The sequence below is a fragment of the Dromaius novaehollandiae genome, chromosome 1 (assembly GCF_036370855.1).
Source record: "Dromaius novaehollandiae isolate bDroNov1 chromosome 1, bDroNov1.hap1, whole genome shotgun sequence".
NCBI classification, from domain to species: domain Eukaryota; kingdom Metazoa; phylum Chordata; class Aves; order Casuariiformes; family Dromaiidae; genus Dromaius; species Dromaius novaehollandiae.
In genome coordinates, this window is record NC_088098.1 from 135427195 (window position 1) to 135444252 (window position 17058).

At 44.4% G+C, this 17058-nt stretch overlaps 1 protein-coding gene across 5 annotated transcripts in view; it reads right to left on the reverse strand.

The window, feature by feature from the left end:
- Nucleotides 1–17058, reverse strand: part of NHS (NHS actin remodeling regulator) — a 267912-nt gene that overhangs the window by 58103 nt on the left and 192751 nt on the right. Inside the window, exon 1 of one of the 5 annotated variants that reach the window (XM_026120725.2) lies at nt 16131–16184. The exons of the other annotated variants lie outside the window; for them this stretch is intronic. Coding sequence (XP_025976510.1) covers nt 16131–16164 — 34 coding nt within the window. The 5' untranslated portion in view covers nt 16165–16184. Of the gene's footprint in view, nt 1–16130; nt 16185–17058 lie in introns of those variants that run through there. 5 annotated transcript variants of the gene reach the window in all.

A 17058-nucleotide genomic window follows, 5' to 3' on the forward strand; every position in this document is an offset into this window, starting at 1 on the left:
ATATATTGTGGAAGTGCTGGGCTGACCGCTTCTCAGCATGCAAGAGCGGGAGTGCCAGAGCGGCAAGGACGGAAGATGAGCGTCAGAGAAGACACTTCGGGATAATAATATCATCTCAGAACTGCTTTCTCTTTTACAGCAACTGTATTCTGGGCTAATCTTCTAGTTACCATCCATGTAAAATGGGTGTTGCTTTGTCACAAGTAACATAAAGCACACTGCAGATGCTTGTCACGATGGCAAATATCGCAAGTAACATTCTAGAAAATGCAAAGGATAACTGCTACGAGCACACACACAACTGGAAGTGAGATTTTCAAAGCAGTTTTGAAGGGCTGAAATATGCCCCTTCCATCAACAAAAAGACATCACTAAGTTTTGAAAATCACAACTCCCATCTTACCACACTAGGGCAGAGGGAGCTATCTTGGCATTTGGGAAGCAAGCAGATGGTATTTCTAGGAGACAAAAGAGCTCATGTATTATTAAAATAACTAAGAACTGGATAACAACACAGTACAACACAGGCACATCTTGGGGTTTTGGGGGATAGCACAAGAAGGATAACACCACTCAATGGAATTAGATTTCATCCTCAGGTTTTCTTTTAAATCATTTTCCATGCCTATGTGCATACATAGGTACCTTCATGTGGCCACAGACCCACATTCTCACCCTCACTGAATATTATGCTAAATCCAGAAAGCACTAGATTGCTCATATTCTCAAATCTTGTGTTTCTGTTTCTTACAAGGCTGAATAAAATAGCATACATTTTTCTCAGACATCATAAAAAAGCATTTTTCAAGGCTACAACATCATTGACTTAGGGCCCTTTCATAACATCAAGCTCTAAACACAGCTCTTCTGCCTGCAACAGTTGTTACATTCAGTCATAGGTCCTATATACTGCAGTTTCTAAAACCAGAATTAATGAATATCCAGTAAAAGACAAGTGCCATTTCTCTGCCGGTTTCAGTGTGTGTGTGGTATCACGGAAGACCACTGCAGTTGGGAAGAAACTTGGCTCTTGGATGAAGCAGCTGTGAGGTGCACAGTGAACCTTGAAAACATCTTCACGTCTGTCCCTCTCAGCCTCCGTCCTCTTCTCCTCCTGCAGGCTCCTTTCCAGAAATAAGGTCTTGCTATGCAAATTGGGCACATGCTGGGCACTATTTGGTGAGACGGGGCTGCCTGAGTGGGGCTCCTGCTTAGGGCAGAGAAGAGTGGGACACGGTCCTCCCTGGGGGGAGCCCTGCAGGGACCCCAGTGCTGGAGGGACGCCCAGAGAGAGGAGAAACACCTAAAGAGGCTGCCCGGAGAAAAGCTTGGAAGCAAAGAAACAGGGTTTGATGACGGCCTCTCCCAGTCAAAACTGGAGGAGCACCCAGGCCACATGGAGGGCGAGCTCGGGCTCGAGTGGCACCTGGTGGTGCTGATTTGCACTCAGAGCCCTGGCTAGCCTAGGAGCGACCGCCATCGGTGATGAGCATCAGCACCACGTGGGAAGTCGTCACAGCAGCCTGATGAGATGCATTGATTTCCACCCCTCAAGATCTCACGCACCCGTCGTCCTCAAGGGACTTCAGTCTGTATCTTTCTGGCCACGGAAAATTTTTTCTCACTGACCTTTTTATTAAATCTAACTTTTCAAATCTCGGAGGATTTTTAAATCTCCGTCAGTTCTTCCGTCCCCAAATATCGCTCATTCTTGCAAGAATATAGACACAGCAGCCCAAAGACCATGACAAGCATATTAAATTCTGTTGCTGGTAAGAAAAAAGAGCTAGAAACAGGACCAGCGCAGAGTGAACACTGGAGGAGCCAGGCTGCCATCTTGGTTGTTATCCTGTACTTTTAGTGTTGGTTTTTCTGCAGCTCCAGCAACCACGCATGTTGGAGCTAACAAGGTAAAAGCCTCACAGCTGTGCTGGAAGATTCAGCAACCTCCCCACTCCTCTTTTGGCCACTTTGTTTTGTTTCTAATGCAAATTGGTTTTAAAATGGGAAGTACATTCAAAAACATCAGGAGGAAAGAGGGTGCGGAAAGCCGCCGGCGCCAGGTGCTAACTCAGAGCAGGAGTCACTTCGGCTCACCCCTTGTCTCTACAAGGCCAGATCTGAAACACGCTTGCGAGAACTGCAGCCACCTATTATCTGAGTACTTGCTGGTGAGGATTATTACAGGTTTCTGCTCTTCTTCCTTTGGTGATTACAGGGTGCTGCTCAGCAGCTTGCACGGGCCACACAAACCGCCTTCAGCCACGTTTCCGACGGGAACCTGCTAAAGCCCGGCCGGCCCTTCCTCCTCCTCATCTCTCAGCCCCCATGGCCAAGTGGGGTCACATCTGCCCTTAATGGTTCCCTGTCCCCAAAACGGGGCCCCCTAGAAAAAAATTATGCTAACTGTATTACCTGTTGATAGCCCAGCTAAGAAAAAGAGGTTATATTGCTTTTTTCTTTTCTTTCAAATTCACTTGCAGAGGGTCTTTTTTCCACCAGTTAAAAATACAACGTTCTACTTTTTACCTGTTTACTAATCTCATTACCCTGCTAGGTTTCCACATGGTTCTTGGGTGACAGGATGTAAAACCTATGCTTTGGATGAATTACGATGATGTTTACAAGTTTTACAATGCTAAAAGATGTTGCTATGTATTTAGTAGGACCAATATATTCGCCTCGTCTTTTATCACTAGGAGCAGAATGAAAATATTCTAAAATAGGAAATATACTAGTATAAGTATTTTGGGATCATAATGTACCTTTCACTCACAACTCACTAATAAAGAGTTTTGGTAATGTGGCTCCATATATTTCTGTGTAATCCAGTAATGCCTTGACAGCCATGCTGTTTGGGTGCCAATTACAAAATACAGATTGCAGAAAAAGATTCTCTCATTTACCCTTCTTTGGTTCAATAGCACGTGCTTAATCATGTCTGAAGGTTTTGCCTAGCCATAGGTGAACATGCAAGGGTTCTTAGAAGAGGAGAATCCTGAATTACATGAATTTTATTCTCTTTTACTAGAGTTTCTTGACTCCCTCATTCCTTCTACAAGATTTTCTTCCTGTTTATTTCAGAAGAACTACTGGCTGTGTCATAAATGCAAACATTTGTCTTATATTTTTCCTTTTAAGCTTGCAATGCTTTATTTGTGCTTGCTAGGCCTTTGCTTTTCAAGCAGCCAAAGATACAGTTGTTATAGCACATATTAATAAATTTGCAAAGAATGTAAACTTTATAACATGGATAGAAATACAAATTGCATTCAAGTAAACTACTACCTAAAACAGTAGTCATATCATGGTCCTAACAAAATGTGTATCCCAAAAGCTTGCAAATCATCTCGCATGAACTGCCCTATTCTGACGTGTTAAAACAAGGCAGAACTACAATAATCTCATACTACTTGCTGTACACTTTAGAGCAATGTTCTACTCACAAATCCAAACAACAAACTAGTGAACTATCATTCTGTACTGACTGCAATGGTACAAATCACTATTACTGATCTAATAATGAATGTTGCTTTGCCGAAGAGAATGGAAGAGTTCAATTTCAGTGAAAAACTTTCAGCACCGCCTCTTGCTTTGATATCTAGTTAAACCCTGAAGATATCTCTGCTGAATTTTACTTACAAATCACATTGATCATCTACATGCCTGTCTTCTCAGTGTAGCATCTTGAGATGCAATACATATCGAAGTACTGCATGTGATTTTTCTGTTAGAGCATTCAGGACGTACCACCCTTACACACGGTGCTCGACTTCCAAAATTCAAAACAATGCATTTAATGACCCCTGCTCAGGAAAAAGCCAAGCAACAGGGTTAGTGACCTCTATAAGCAATGACCACAAAAACAGGAATCAAAATGGAATTTTCCCCAAGTGACGTTGCCATCTGTTGGTCCAAGAGAAACACCCCGATTCCTTTCAAGAAACAAAGAATTTTAAACAGTCATGGGAATTCTATATTTATTCTTCCATATCTGTTTTCTTCATTAGCCAGCTAAGTAGGAGTTGATTATCCTTTGCCCTGACTACATCTGTGAGCAAGGAGTGCTACTTTGTGCTGTGACCAGAAAAGCACCAGCCTGCAACAGCGGGGTTAAGCGCAGTTGGTCTGGGGTTTGGGACCCCGCTGGGGAGGGCAGCGCAGAAAGCAGCTCCGGGTCATGGCAAAGGCAGGGGGAGAAGAGGCTGGAGAAGATACATGCCACTCTGTATTTTTCATTCTTTTGCTGTTAGCTTTGTTTCTTTAATAGCTGCATATCTGTGGTGGTTGTGTTGTCAGAAAAAGGTCCTGGAGCAGCAGGGCTGATTTCCTGGTATGGGATGTGCTCTCCAAGGAGGACACAAGGAATCCTCCCGGAGGCCGGAGGCATCAGTGTGGGATGTTAAAGGCAACTCTGCAATGCATGAAACCCTCTATAATTCAATTTCCTTTTTATTAAAGCACTTGATACCTTTGTTAAATGCTATATTGTTATATTTGGGGAACGATGTGCAGTGGAATGCCAGCTGCAAGTTAGAAACAAGAAACACTGCTATCTATTATAGAAATTGCCCTTCTGGACTGAAAGAAAGAGGAAGAAAGCACCTAATCATGTGTCTGTGACTGAGGGACAAGGTGTCTCTTCTGTCAAGCTTTGACCACCCGTTGCTTTCAGCTAAAAAACAGCTTAAACAGCCAGGTTGCTCTGTTTGCTGAGGTGCTACTGCGAGGGGAGAAAAGTTGTATTTCATCCTTGTCCCCAGTACTACCTTAGGAAAAAGAAAAAAGAGACATACCTTATCATCTAGGAGAGAGAAATGAGTTGAAATAAGAGACATGAGCTGACTTAAGCTGGACTCCCCTTCATCAAAGAGACAGCCCATGACAACGTATTCTCTATGAGAGACCGTATAGTCACCTCAGCTGGATATAGTTCAACGGTGAAATCCTATCCCAGCTGGAGCAAACAGCAGAAGTCCCAGTTGCACCCAAGGTGAGGCCAAGTCTGTGGCCATCCAAAGCACATCGGAGGTTTGCTCCCAGGCAGCAGTTGTCAAACTGCATTACACAGGGCCACAGCAAATGGCCTGTCGGTGCTCTGTGCAGGCATATCACCCTGACAAAGCCTTGAGGTTGAAGAGTGACCAGAAGGAAACTCAATGGTGAGAAATATTCACTGTTAACAGTAACAGGAATCTGTGATCCCTGGTCCGAAAAGTTTGGGAACTGTTATTTATTCACTTATTCTTCTAATGCTCACATGCCTGAAGGGGGGCAGACTCCGGGAGGCTGAAGATTTTGGAGGGGTTACTAGTTGTTTAGTTTCTGATAGAGCAGTTGTTTGAACCCTTGCTAAAAATGATTAGGGTGGAAGACAGAAGCCTATTTGGGAAGGCCGATGACAGAGATACATGTGTGTAACAGCAGTGGCGGGGCTGTAATAAGCAGTCGTGGTAATCCTCTTCGTGGCTCAGTCTTTAAAAAGCAAAAAAATGTTTGCCCAGAGCCATGTGACACCATGACAGCATGCCGGGCTATGTCAGCATGTAGCCATCCTCCCTGGGTTTCATACGACAGCCCTGAATTTTGTGGAAATATTGATAGGCCAAAGGAAAAGCCCAAGTGCCATTTAATTTTGACAGAAGGAAAAAATAATGCCTTATACACAGCCTGATAACTTGATGTTCTGCTTTGTCCCTTTTCGTTCCTCGAGGATCAGCTCCCAAAGGTAGTAGCCAGGATAAGATATGCATCAAATAAAAGGAACCAGAAAGGCAGAGAGATTTTAAGATTAAATATATACAAGGGAGAGTGGAAGCAGAGGGGAGGGAGGATGTATATAAAGTAAATGGTGTGGAAGAGACAGACACGGAGATATGGAACTGCCTGATGTGAAACCGAAACCCAGGCTGCTAGGGAGAAATGACCTATCCACTTCATTTATTCACCACAGTTTACAACTGGAAGCCATCCCAACAATTTATTCCAATTCCTTACTCAACTACATTGCTATTTGATAGGAAAATAGCTTCTCCCTATTAGCATCTGGGAGACTTGGCTAAACGCCTACTCATTGTAAATCTGGGACTAATTTTATTAAAGCCCTTCCTTGGTTATTGCACCCTTCTTGGAAAGTGCCATGCCAACAGCTACATAGACGGTATTAGCTCATACAGAGCTAATGCCTTTTAATTTGGTATTGGCCACAGTGATTGAAGCTGCTTAGAGAAGTTTAGTTAGTCTTTTCTTGTTTGCAAATGAGCAAAGTTGCAGGGAGCCTCGCTGCTTGCCTCTTTCTACCTTTCCTCCATTTCCAAACGCCCTGGGGCTCAGCTGCTTTGGTTGACTTCACATGGGTCAACTCCTGTCCTCGGACGGAGACCCATCGAGCCAAGCGCGGCCTTGGTGAGGCGCTCCAGCTCCCTGCCGTACCTCAGCAAGGTTACTGCATGGCGTCCATGAGGTAGGAACACAGGATACCAGGCACGGGCATTATGAAAGGTAAAACAATTTCTCTTTGACAGCGTTTAAAATCTGCTCCCCTGGCTCGTTGAAACATGCTCCCTGTTTGAAGGAAGCCAGGGCACTCTGCGGTGCATTGGTCACAGACCTCTTTGTTCTGCACCCAGATAAAATTGGAAGTGACGCTTTATTTCCATTGCAGGCCAGACATCAAGCAGAGTCATGTCCCCACTTACAGTTTATTTAAAACCATAGCTGGCTTTTTAGGGATCAAAGAGAATGGGGTATTGGAGGGGGATGCTGCTCGGAGGAAGACTGCAAACAAAGCAGTACAGTTTAGTCATACATGTCTTTGACTGCTTAATGTTTCCTTTTTAAATTGCTGAAATGTAATGTGGCAAGGAAATTTAGTAAAACAGAAGACACTGAGTGGTGGCTTATGAAATGGTTTCACTTTGTCAGCACTTGAGTTCTCTATGGTGACTGTCAAAAAGCGAAAGGATTAGAGTCGCATTGGGTGGAAATCAGCCCAGTCCCACTAAAGGCAACGGCTGTTAGCCGACTGCAAACGCCTTTGGAAAGCCAGGCTAAAGGTTCACGAGGGCTCGACGCAGGGTATAAAGCAGTGCTGAGATACAAAGCGCACTAGCAGCACCAGAGCCATGGGATGGCTGGAAAGGGGACTTTTTTTTTTTTTTTTTTTTACAGTAATGTGGACCCTCTTTTAAAGCCGCCCCCCTGAAAGCGGAAACGGGGCTCCGTGCACAGCCCCGTCACTGCTGACCTCTCCAAAGGCCGGCAGCTGCTCTTGCCATGGGTTGCTAAATCTCTGTTAAAACCAGTTGGATTCCCCCCTCCAATACCTGGGTTTCAAACTTACACATTCGTAACTGAGTTCATTTCCTCTTATTAACTCTCACAAGTTGTTGTTGCTGCTCTAAACTACCTATTTTTCTGCCCCAGAGTACCTCAGGGTGTACCCCGGGGCTGAAAAAACACTTCTCATCCAGAGCAGCTCAAACTGCTGCCTGAACAAAATGGAGGAAGGGGCCTCATTAGACTGGACACGGCACTCACAAAACGGATGAGAAGGATGATTAAATCAATGGAGAAACTTATAAAGGAGAAATCTGAGCAGCTTCATTTTTTTTAGATAATTGTTTTCAGCAGGTTTCTCATTCAATACAAGCCTTGGTCAAAGTGATATTACAAACTATTGATCTCATGCTTCCAAATTCAATTTATTCTTCTCCCTCCATCCCAGCCCTCTAATTTCCTCTCTTCTTCTCTTAGCAGCCCAGTAAGTCCTCAAACTGGCAGCCAGATCCGGGACTTTCCCCACCATCACAAACTGCTCCAAGTATAAAGCACGGAAATCTTTTTGACCCTGAAAAGCACTGAGCTAAAAGGCCGGTTTGAAAACCTTCCTGCACCCAGTGTGTGCCAGACTTGGACCGTCTTGTTGACACTTCCATTTGGTCTTTTGTCACGCATGAAGCTACTTTTCTGACCCCCACGTCCCTGTGTATTTTCTCTCAGTCAGGGGTTTCTCTCCCTCTCCTTCTGTATCATGTGATTTTCATACCATAGGCTCACATAGACATTTTCTCAAATAGCAGAACAAATAACCCACGGCAGCCAGTTAGGGTAAGACTTAGCAGAGGGATATTAAAACAGCATGTGCATTTCCCTCAAAAACCCAGCACAGAAGACATAATAACACTGAAGACTGAAATAATAATACATAAAGGATAATAAGGTAGGTGAAAGGACTTTCACCCCTTTCTAATGCGCAAATGACACTGAGGAGAAGCATTTGTCATCCTCTGCAAAACTTCCTTTAGTGGTCCTTGTCTAGTTAAGTTATTCCAAAATGAGAAAAGCAAAAAGAAATCCAACCAACACTGCCATCTGGATATGTTCATTCCAGAGATGGGGTATGTTCCTGTGATCAAAATGCTGGATAGCATATGAAGAGATCTGGGCTTGAGTCCCAGCTCTCACAGAGACTTTATATATGATCTTGAGCAAGTCACTTAAGGTAGGATTCAGTTGCTTAAACAAACATGTCAAATACCATTTGAGATGCCCTAGGGTATCCAGCACATCTGTATGGGGTTGGTCGATACGAAATAGGACCCTGGGGCAGCAGCTGGAGTCCGGGAAGGATTTACACACCTGTATTGCATCCCGTAGTGCTTTCTGAGTGTTCGCTATAGATACCCCATGTAGCTTTTACAAGCCTTGCAGCTCCTAAGCTAATGTACGCATTATCCAGCTTTCCTGAGTGCTTTCTTTAGTCAAAGATAAGCTGTAACAGTGACACTGAAATTGCATCAGAATATAGCTCTTTAGACCAACTTCTTCCCTGAAAAAAAGCATATTTGCATTTCCTCCTCTGATGGTTTGTTTTTTGCTCAAAATGAAGAGTTAAAAGCTGGACACGCTCTATCAGGATGTGCCCACACAGTTTTTATGTTCTAGTTCACTTACTTACACTTTGCTTTCAGACTCTACACCACAGCCCTTGTAGCGGCTGTTGAAAAGCTGTTGTCACCTCAAGCAATGTAACAGCCCACTTCTTGCATTTGTCCCTGTGATCATGCCTTAGGCCTTACTAGCAAGTGCAAGGCATGAGCCACAAAATCCTGCATGGATGCTGCATCATGATGTTTGATATTCTGCACCATTTGCCAATGAACTGTGATAGTAGAGTCCCACGCCATACATAATGTTGCATGTCGACCACTGTACAGAGGTGCTGGCTAAGCTCGGGGTGAGGCCCCATTTACATACTGGTCTGTTTTGCTGCTTTGTGAGGGGAGTTTTGTTTGACAGGCTCACACAGCCGCTCCCTACAAGCTCCACACCAGGATGCGACGTCCAGTGATGCTGGGGGAACAAACGGTGGCTAATGACCACCAACCCTCTACCATGGTCCAGCTACTACAGTGCTTTGGATGCCAGCTGCCCAGAAGAGGGTAAATTAGGTTTATGCTCCCACTGCTGATTTTGAAAGAGTAGCAACAGCTTTGGCTGTATTAGATAAAGATTTCTGATATTTGACCAGATTGATAGCTTAGGGATCCACCACTGCACTTGCGGCTTGTAAATATGCTGGGATGAGCCTTCAGTGGGAAACCTGCTTTAGGTCTGCCCCATCACAATCTTCATGCCTTGACAGGACACCTTTAAAGCTGCCTTTTTTTTTTTTTTTCTCCTGATACGTTTCTGGAACAGCTGCTTCCATATTTAACATGCTAAAGCCCACAGCCACCATGACAATTATTATTCCATCTTTGTTATAGACTGCAAAGCAGCCAAAGAAACCCCACTGCCCCATCCTGCTGTATTCGTAATGGCAGATGATCTACCCCAATATCTTCCCTTCCAGGTACTGATGCTACCCCAGCTATCTTATCTGCTCTCCTTTCCAGCCCTTCCTTCTATTAGTTTCATGCCACAGGACCCATGTTAGGCGATGGACACATTAATATTCTTTATTATTATAATTGTGTTACTCAATAATAGTCAATGCTAGAGAAATCTCTCTGTAGCACTAGGCCCAAAATCACCACGCTGGCAGATTTGCACCTGTTTCCCAGTCCACCCCATATAAAATCTCTGGAGAGGTTAGTGGACTAGTTTTTTTAGTCCATCATCATTGTTAATTCTTCACAACAGAGAGGCCTCCAAACTCCACAACAAAGTTGGCATGTCTGTCCCTGTGTGTCTGTACAATGTCTTTGATGGTCTTCCTGAGCAGCAAAGCAAATCCTACTAAGATATATGAGCACGCAGAGAGAGTCAGCCAGACAGCCTTCCCAGGTAATATGGCAATGCCCTTATTTCTGTGTTAGTCCAGGACCTGCTATAATCTATTTCAGACACGGACTTGGTATTTAACTGCATACACTCCAAGCCTGCTTTAAAGCACGATCTCATTTCAAAATTAATCACCCAAGTCCAAATTGCCGGTGAGTCTTTCAGCGAATAAAAACCTTGGCAGTTGTGGCTTTTAGTGGCCAGAGGCCATTCATAGTAAGTATAGCACATACAGGGTGTTGACTGTAACAGTAATTTACTGTGCAGTCAAAAAGTAAATCACAGTTTCCTCTTGACTAGTTGCGGATGTAATCATGTAAGAAGGGGAATGAAGCATTTCCATGCAGACCTCTTTTCTCCCGGTTTGCAAAAACATTTGTTTCCTCCATCTTATCAATGGTTGACATTTGCACTTCAAGTGCTGTTGAGAAATTGCAACTGGGTTTCAGAGTCTAAGCCAATGCCAGGGTCACTGCTGCACACCCCGCTGACTTGGACCTGCTTTTGCAGGGAGGAAACTTGTGCCATACCTGGATTAAAGGGATCCATGGATAATTGTGATGAAGAATCGCTACAGATTAAAAAAAAAATCTGGGTCTAATTCATAAATTAAACAATGCTATATAGACATCTTTGCCCACAGAAAAGCAAGACAAGGAAGCGGTCCTATACAAAACATTAACTGAAGTTATGGCCAAAGAAACAATTTTCTATGGGATAACCTACAGCATGTAATACCATTTGGTGGCAACTGTCCCCGTACTTATACCTTACCATGAGGAGAACAGGGGTAGCATGCTGCTTTTCAATAGCTCCATATGGGGTCAAGGACATTCACGCAGGCACAAGACACTGGCCAGCAGGCTGTATGATCCACCCCCACCTCCTCTGAGAGCTGCTATTTGCTCATGCTTCATCCTCAGGCTTGTGAAAACCAGTATACCCCACTTTAGGTCAGTGGAAACTCTACCAAACTATGGGCTGTAAAGGGCATCCAAAAGCCAGACACAAAGATTTTAACAGGGGAGAAAATGACTAAATCTCTCATTTCTGAAGGCAAACACAGAACTGCTTGGTACAGAACTGCTTTAGCAACTGAGAACATCTTTAGGAGTTACTGGATAAGGGTAGGCTTGAAAAATAGAAATGAGTCCAGCTGTATGGGTGGAGCTAAAGCACTCCACTGCCAGATTCACAGATTTTGCTACTTGTCAGCAGGCAAAAGGATGTAATTCAGGTGCATCAGAAATGTCAGTTCTAACAACCATAAATTTGCAATCAATGACCAGCTGACTGTGCCCTCTGCCTTTCAGCGTTTTGGCCTCCAAAAGAAAACAAGCTAACTAATTCCCTACCAGTACTCTAACAAGGCCAAGAAATGCTGACATTGTGAGAGAGAAGTACTCCTCTGTAGAGGTAAAAGTGCATTTAAAAAAAAAAAATTCCTCTGGAACACTTTAAAGTTAATTAGACAAGCATGGAAGTCAGTGTGTATTTAAATACTTTGGTGGACATGACCAGCACATTCAACCTATTTCAACATTGTAATGCATAAGTCTGCACTTTAAATGTATGCTAGAGCCAGTCTAGATTGCTTCATATCCACTGCTTCGACATAAGCTTGCAGTCTAGGTCTTTACCTCTGTTGCAGAGCACGCTGAAAGAAAAAGCTGAAACACAGAAGTGTCCACCTACTTGCAGTGACCAACCTGAACAGACCCACCCTTACACATCCCAGCTGCTCCTGCAGCAGCATCTTGGATATGTCACACCGCTGCCTCCCTGCGGGGCCTGGCTCTGCATGCCCCAAGAGCAGCTTCACTGGCAGGAGCCTGGGAACAGGGTGCGTGCCAGGATGCCCCGTGTGCCATGAGCTTGGGAATAACAGGCTTCAACCCACTTGCTGGCTAAGTGCTGTGTGAAAGTAGCCACTGCGTCCTTCGTTGATCGCAAACCTCTTTTAAATCAACTTGGAGGGCCCCCACTGCAACATGGACCTATGGGGAAAGATCAAGTATGCAAAGGCATAACTGCACCCTCAAAATAAAGGCTCTTGTCTGAGCCAACCCTTGGAGCAGCACTTCTCTCGAGGAGAAAGCGCTTTCCCCCAGACCTGTAGTCACGTGTCAGTCAGACTGTGCCTTTTACACTCAGGTCCAGACAGTATGATTTTTAGCGCAAGAGTTGCAACTTCCAATAGGCATGGAAAATGCAATGCACATTTTGGATACAACCGCAGTGCTGCACAGCACAAGGTTGTTGCTGCCTCCGAGGCAGAGAGAGGAGCTAGGGAGAGCCTCCAGCAGCTGGTGTCCAGGGGGTGAGCAGACTGCCCCAAAACCCCAAGGAGTGAGAGGACTGCAGTCAGGACTGCTGCCCCCAAGGACTGCTCGGAAGTGGAGATCTTCCATGCTGCCCTTCTTCCTCGGACACCTGCGGAGCGAAGTGGCTCTCCCTCCGCCCTGCCAATGCCTTGCCAGCGGTTGCATGGGCAGTGCAATTGCTGCAACGCTACCATGGCTGAATTAATGCAAAATCCACCGTTACACCAGCTGCTACTAACGCTCCGCTGTCCAACAACAACCAGGATGGCTGGCAGCAGCAGAGCAAAATATTAGATCAACTGTGTTTTTGAGGGACTTCATAACAGGCCAAGAAAAGCAAGGACGTTCAAAGCTCTTAGCTAAGCATAGCAAGAGGTCTCAGTGGAGTGTCAGATGATGAGAAACAGATTTGCTGCATTACACAGTCATGTCAAAGTATTGTGTTGGAGCATTAGCTGACGGCAAGTCTGAATTTCTTTGCGCTCACTGGCTTGAGCCAGGCAGAGGACCCTGCAGCCTTGTGTTTCATACTTTGCCTATTTTCATCCTAATTTCATTGTTCAAATTCTGATAACTTGCTTACGGATTGTATGGTACTCCAGACCTGTCCCACTGCTTTTGCCATGGAGATGAGTTCAGCACAACTACGGGAGTACAGGGTCTCTTGTTATGATTAAGGGTTGGTCCACATATCAAATTGCACCAAGTAACTTAGAGATGCATTATTAAAACAGGCATAGTCATAGAACAAACTCTACATGTTAAACTGAGATGCAGGTCTTGTTTGATTTGGAGCAAACTGATTGCAAAGACCTTTCTTTTTTAATATGGGGAATTTGATCAGCACACAGTATTTTTTTCTGGCCATTTTGTGCAGTTTCCCATATGGACCCTCTATTCTATAGATTTATTCAGGAAGCACAGTATTATTCAATTCTAAAATCCCTATTTATTATAGAAGACAGTCCACAAAGACAGGTATTCCAGAGTAGCTAAAGTTAAGGTATGGCGACATTAGCCATTACATTGGCTCCACTTCCCAGGAAAACAGGGCCTATCTATCTGATTCATGCTAAATCTAAAATGATGTTGTTAAGGAAAAACAGGGTCCATCCCAGAGTCTACATCCCTTTAATTTAATTGGTTTAAAATTACACCTTTTTTAGACAAGAAAATATTTCTCACATAAACAAAGATTTAGAGTTGGGCTTAGATGAACCAAAATAAGTCCCCACGAAACCAAACAAGAGTGGATTTGCAGATTCTGTTTCTAGTTGAGGGTTCATCTACAACTGACTTACAATGACTTAGCAAGTAATATCTGCAGAGATGCTCCAACATGTGCACTGCTATACAAATATCCAGCTACACTGCAAGCAGTGTTACATAAAACTCAGTGAAAGCCATTAAAATAGGAAGGCTTTAAAGCTGGGGTAAATGGAGGACACTGACCACAGAGAAACAGCTAGCGTAGCCCAGGTGACAGCCAGGAACTTGCTAATTTACCATAACTAGATCATATCTGAACCTCCCCAAATCCTGTTTCCAGCTGATTTAAGAAAATGAGCCATGTTTAACTAGTGTTTCCCAGACCTGTAGAGGTCTGCTGTGTTCCTAGCAGATATTGCACGTGGTTACACCGACAGACCGGAGAGACTGTTCTCACGACAGAAGCCCATTAACAACAGCAGCAACATCTGGAACAGAACATTACTCACTTGAGCCAGAAAACGTGATTATACTTGCGGAACTTTTATTGCACCATAATGCCGTCTTTACAGATGTGTGTAGAAACTTTGCAATTGCTTTTAAATATTAATTAATAGTGAGACCATGAGTTCAGGGGTGGGGAAATCAGGAAGACTTTTATAAAGAACGTGCCCACAAAGCTAAACTATACTTTATGAGGCACAAGTAAAGCGCTTGGTTTCATAAACCTGCCAAGCAGCAGTTCAGTACAGGCTTCCTGAAATGTTTCAGAGTGCCACTGGGAGGTGTCACTATATAGCAACAGCATCAGGCCAAAGGAAAGAGCTGAACTGTGGAGCGGTGTCCAGTGAGACAGAAGACACCTGTATCATTTTCATACAGACTATAAAAAAGGGGGGGAGGATTAGGTCATTAGCACCTGGATGCCTCACATTTCTGTCTTCATTGCTACCACCCACTAACAGTACTTTAAGGTGATAACCTCTGCCACAGCGTTAAGTGATATGTTATTGTCATCCCCTTTAATCCTGTTAGTACCAGCCTTTGCTAGTAATACATTCATGTGCACACAAACATGCACATGCACCCCGCCCACAAAGGCTTACACATTAGTGTAATCTTTCCCAGACATCAATAGATTTGACACTAATGAGATTTAACAACAAAACAAAAACCCACCCTACCGATCCTTCAAGTTAGGGAGAAAACTGCTGAAAGAGCTAACTGTCTAGCTAAACAAATCAAGCCTCATTCGCCTGTTTTTTCCCTCTCTCCTGCAATCTTCCTCCCTCCAAGCACTTCGCTGGATTTCCCTTATTAAACTGATCATGCATCTGATGCAAAAATGTTTGACTGAATATGCATTTTGCCTGGGGTCTTATTAATTTATTTATATAATTTTGTGTTCCATTTGACAACAAAAAATCCTGCCCAGTCCGCACTTTTTTTCTGCAAGGAACAGACAAATGGAGCTATTTCTCCATGGCAGCAGAACTGAACAAATCAGAAAGAGGTTACAACCTGATTCCACAGATTTTATCACCAAAGCAATTAGGTGATATCAGTGTTGTCATTTGAAAAAACTAACGGAGAACTACCGCCCCCCCCCATGGTTTGCAAGGAGAGAAGGAAAAACAACTAAAAACATATCAGCTGTCTTTGAAGGCCTGCTGAATTTCAGATAAGATTATAAAACAATGACCAGCCCTATCCTTCTCCACTGTCCGGTGAAACTATCTGCACTTAGTAAGTATGAGCTGACTGCAACGTCTGACCAACGACTAACATCCAACCAGTTACCATCACTCCTTGGGGGGGAACAACCAAGAGCTGAGCACTGCCAAACTCATCCCATACCTACCAGCTACCAGTGCGAGTGCTCCCCCCACCAAATCCTCCGCCAGCCCTTTTGCAGTCTGTAACAGAACCGACCCATTGACAGCGGAGGGCTGTTAGTACTTCTTTGAACCCGCTGTTCGGCTAAGTCTCTCGGCCAGGTGCAAACAAAAATAAAATCATAAAAGTGAAATACTAAGACAAGCTTGCCAACTTGCAAAAAGCAAGGACAAACACTGAAAAGTTTGAGCACTTCATAAATCACGTTTGATAAGAACTACCTGTTGCTGAAAGTTTTACTGCATTCTTTGGCTCTGTAAATGGAAAAAAAAAAAAAAAAAAAGAGGAGGCAGCCTTAAAATTAGGTCCTATTTTATACAGGAAAGCAAGCTCTGCTATGCAGGAGTTTGGGGAAAACATCCTCCCTCCACCAGTGACTCGCCCTAGGAAATCCTGACAAAAAAAGGACTATACCTGCACTCTTCAGCACACAGCAACTCAGGGCCATGGTTGAATGCTCTGTGATGCCTCTTAAGAAAGTAGCCCAGTGCCCCATGGGCTCTGCTTTTAGCCATGGCATTCGCTGAGTCCCAGCGAGATGGGAAAGCTGATGTGCTTAAACCGGGGGGAGAGAGGGGCCAGGGGAAATAACCTCCGAGGAGCACGGCTGGCGCAAGCTGCAGCCAAACATCTGCACGCCCTCAGGGCTCCCCTTCCAGGCAGTCGGATGGTTCAGCCCTACGCCTTGGTCCCTCTAATCTCCCCACGGTCCAGCGTGGTGGCAAATCGGGGTGGGCAGCAGTAATCCCCCCTGCTCGCCCTCTCCATCACATGAGAGGTTTAACGCTTTCCAGCCCCGGGGAAGCGCAGGCTTCTCCCTTGGTTTGTGCTCTGGCTTAACAGCAAAAGTAGGGGGAAGCATTCCTGCAGTGGTTGGAAGAGGTGGGAGTGTTTAAAAATTAACCCAGCCAGGGAGGAAGAAAAATCCAAATTGGCAAAATTCGCTAGCAAAAAGGGGGAAAAAAAAAAAGATCTGATTAAAATCAGACCTTTCTTCCCGGCATGCACTCATACGCTCTGCATTTCCTTCTGCCCTGAGCACAGCTGGCTGAGACTCTGCGCGTCGGGCATTGCTGAAGCACAGCACAGGCACCAGCCGCTGCTCTGCCAGTGTAAAAGCCAGCAGAAGCTCAAGTCGCATTTGTAAATGTTTACACTGATCCAGAGGCTTGGTATTGCAATTCTAGATACAAAAACCGCAATAAAGAGAGACAAATGACAGATGTGTCTCTCTGCGATACTTTCTAAGGTTTTCTGATCTTTGTCAACTGAGTATTTTCAGATTCTTAATATCTGATCCCCATATAAGGAAATGATGCTGCACAGAACAGCAAGGAGGAAA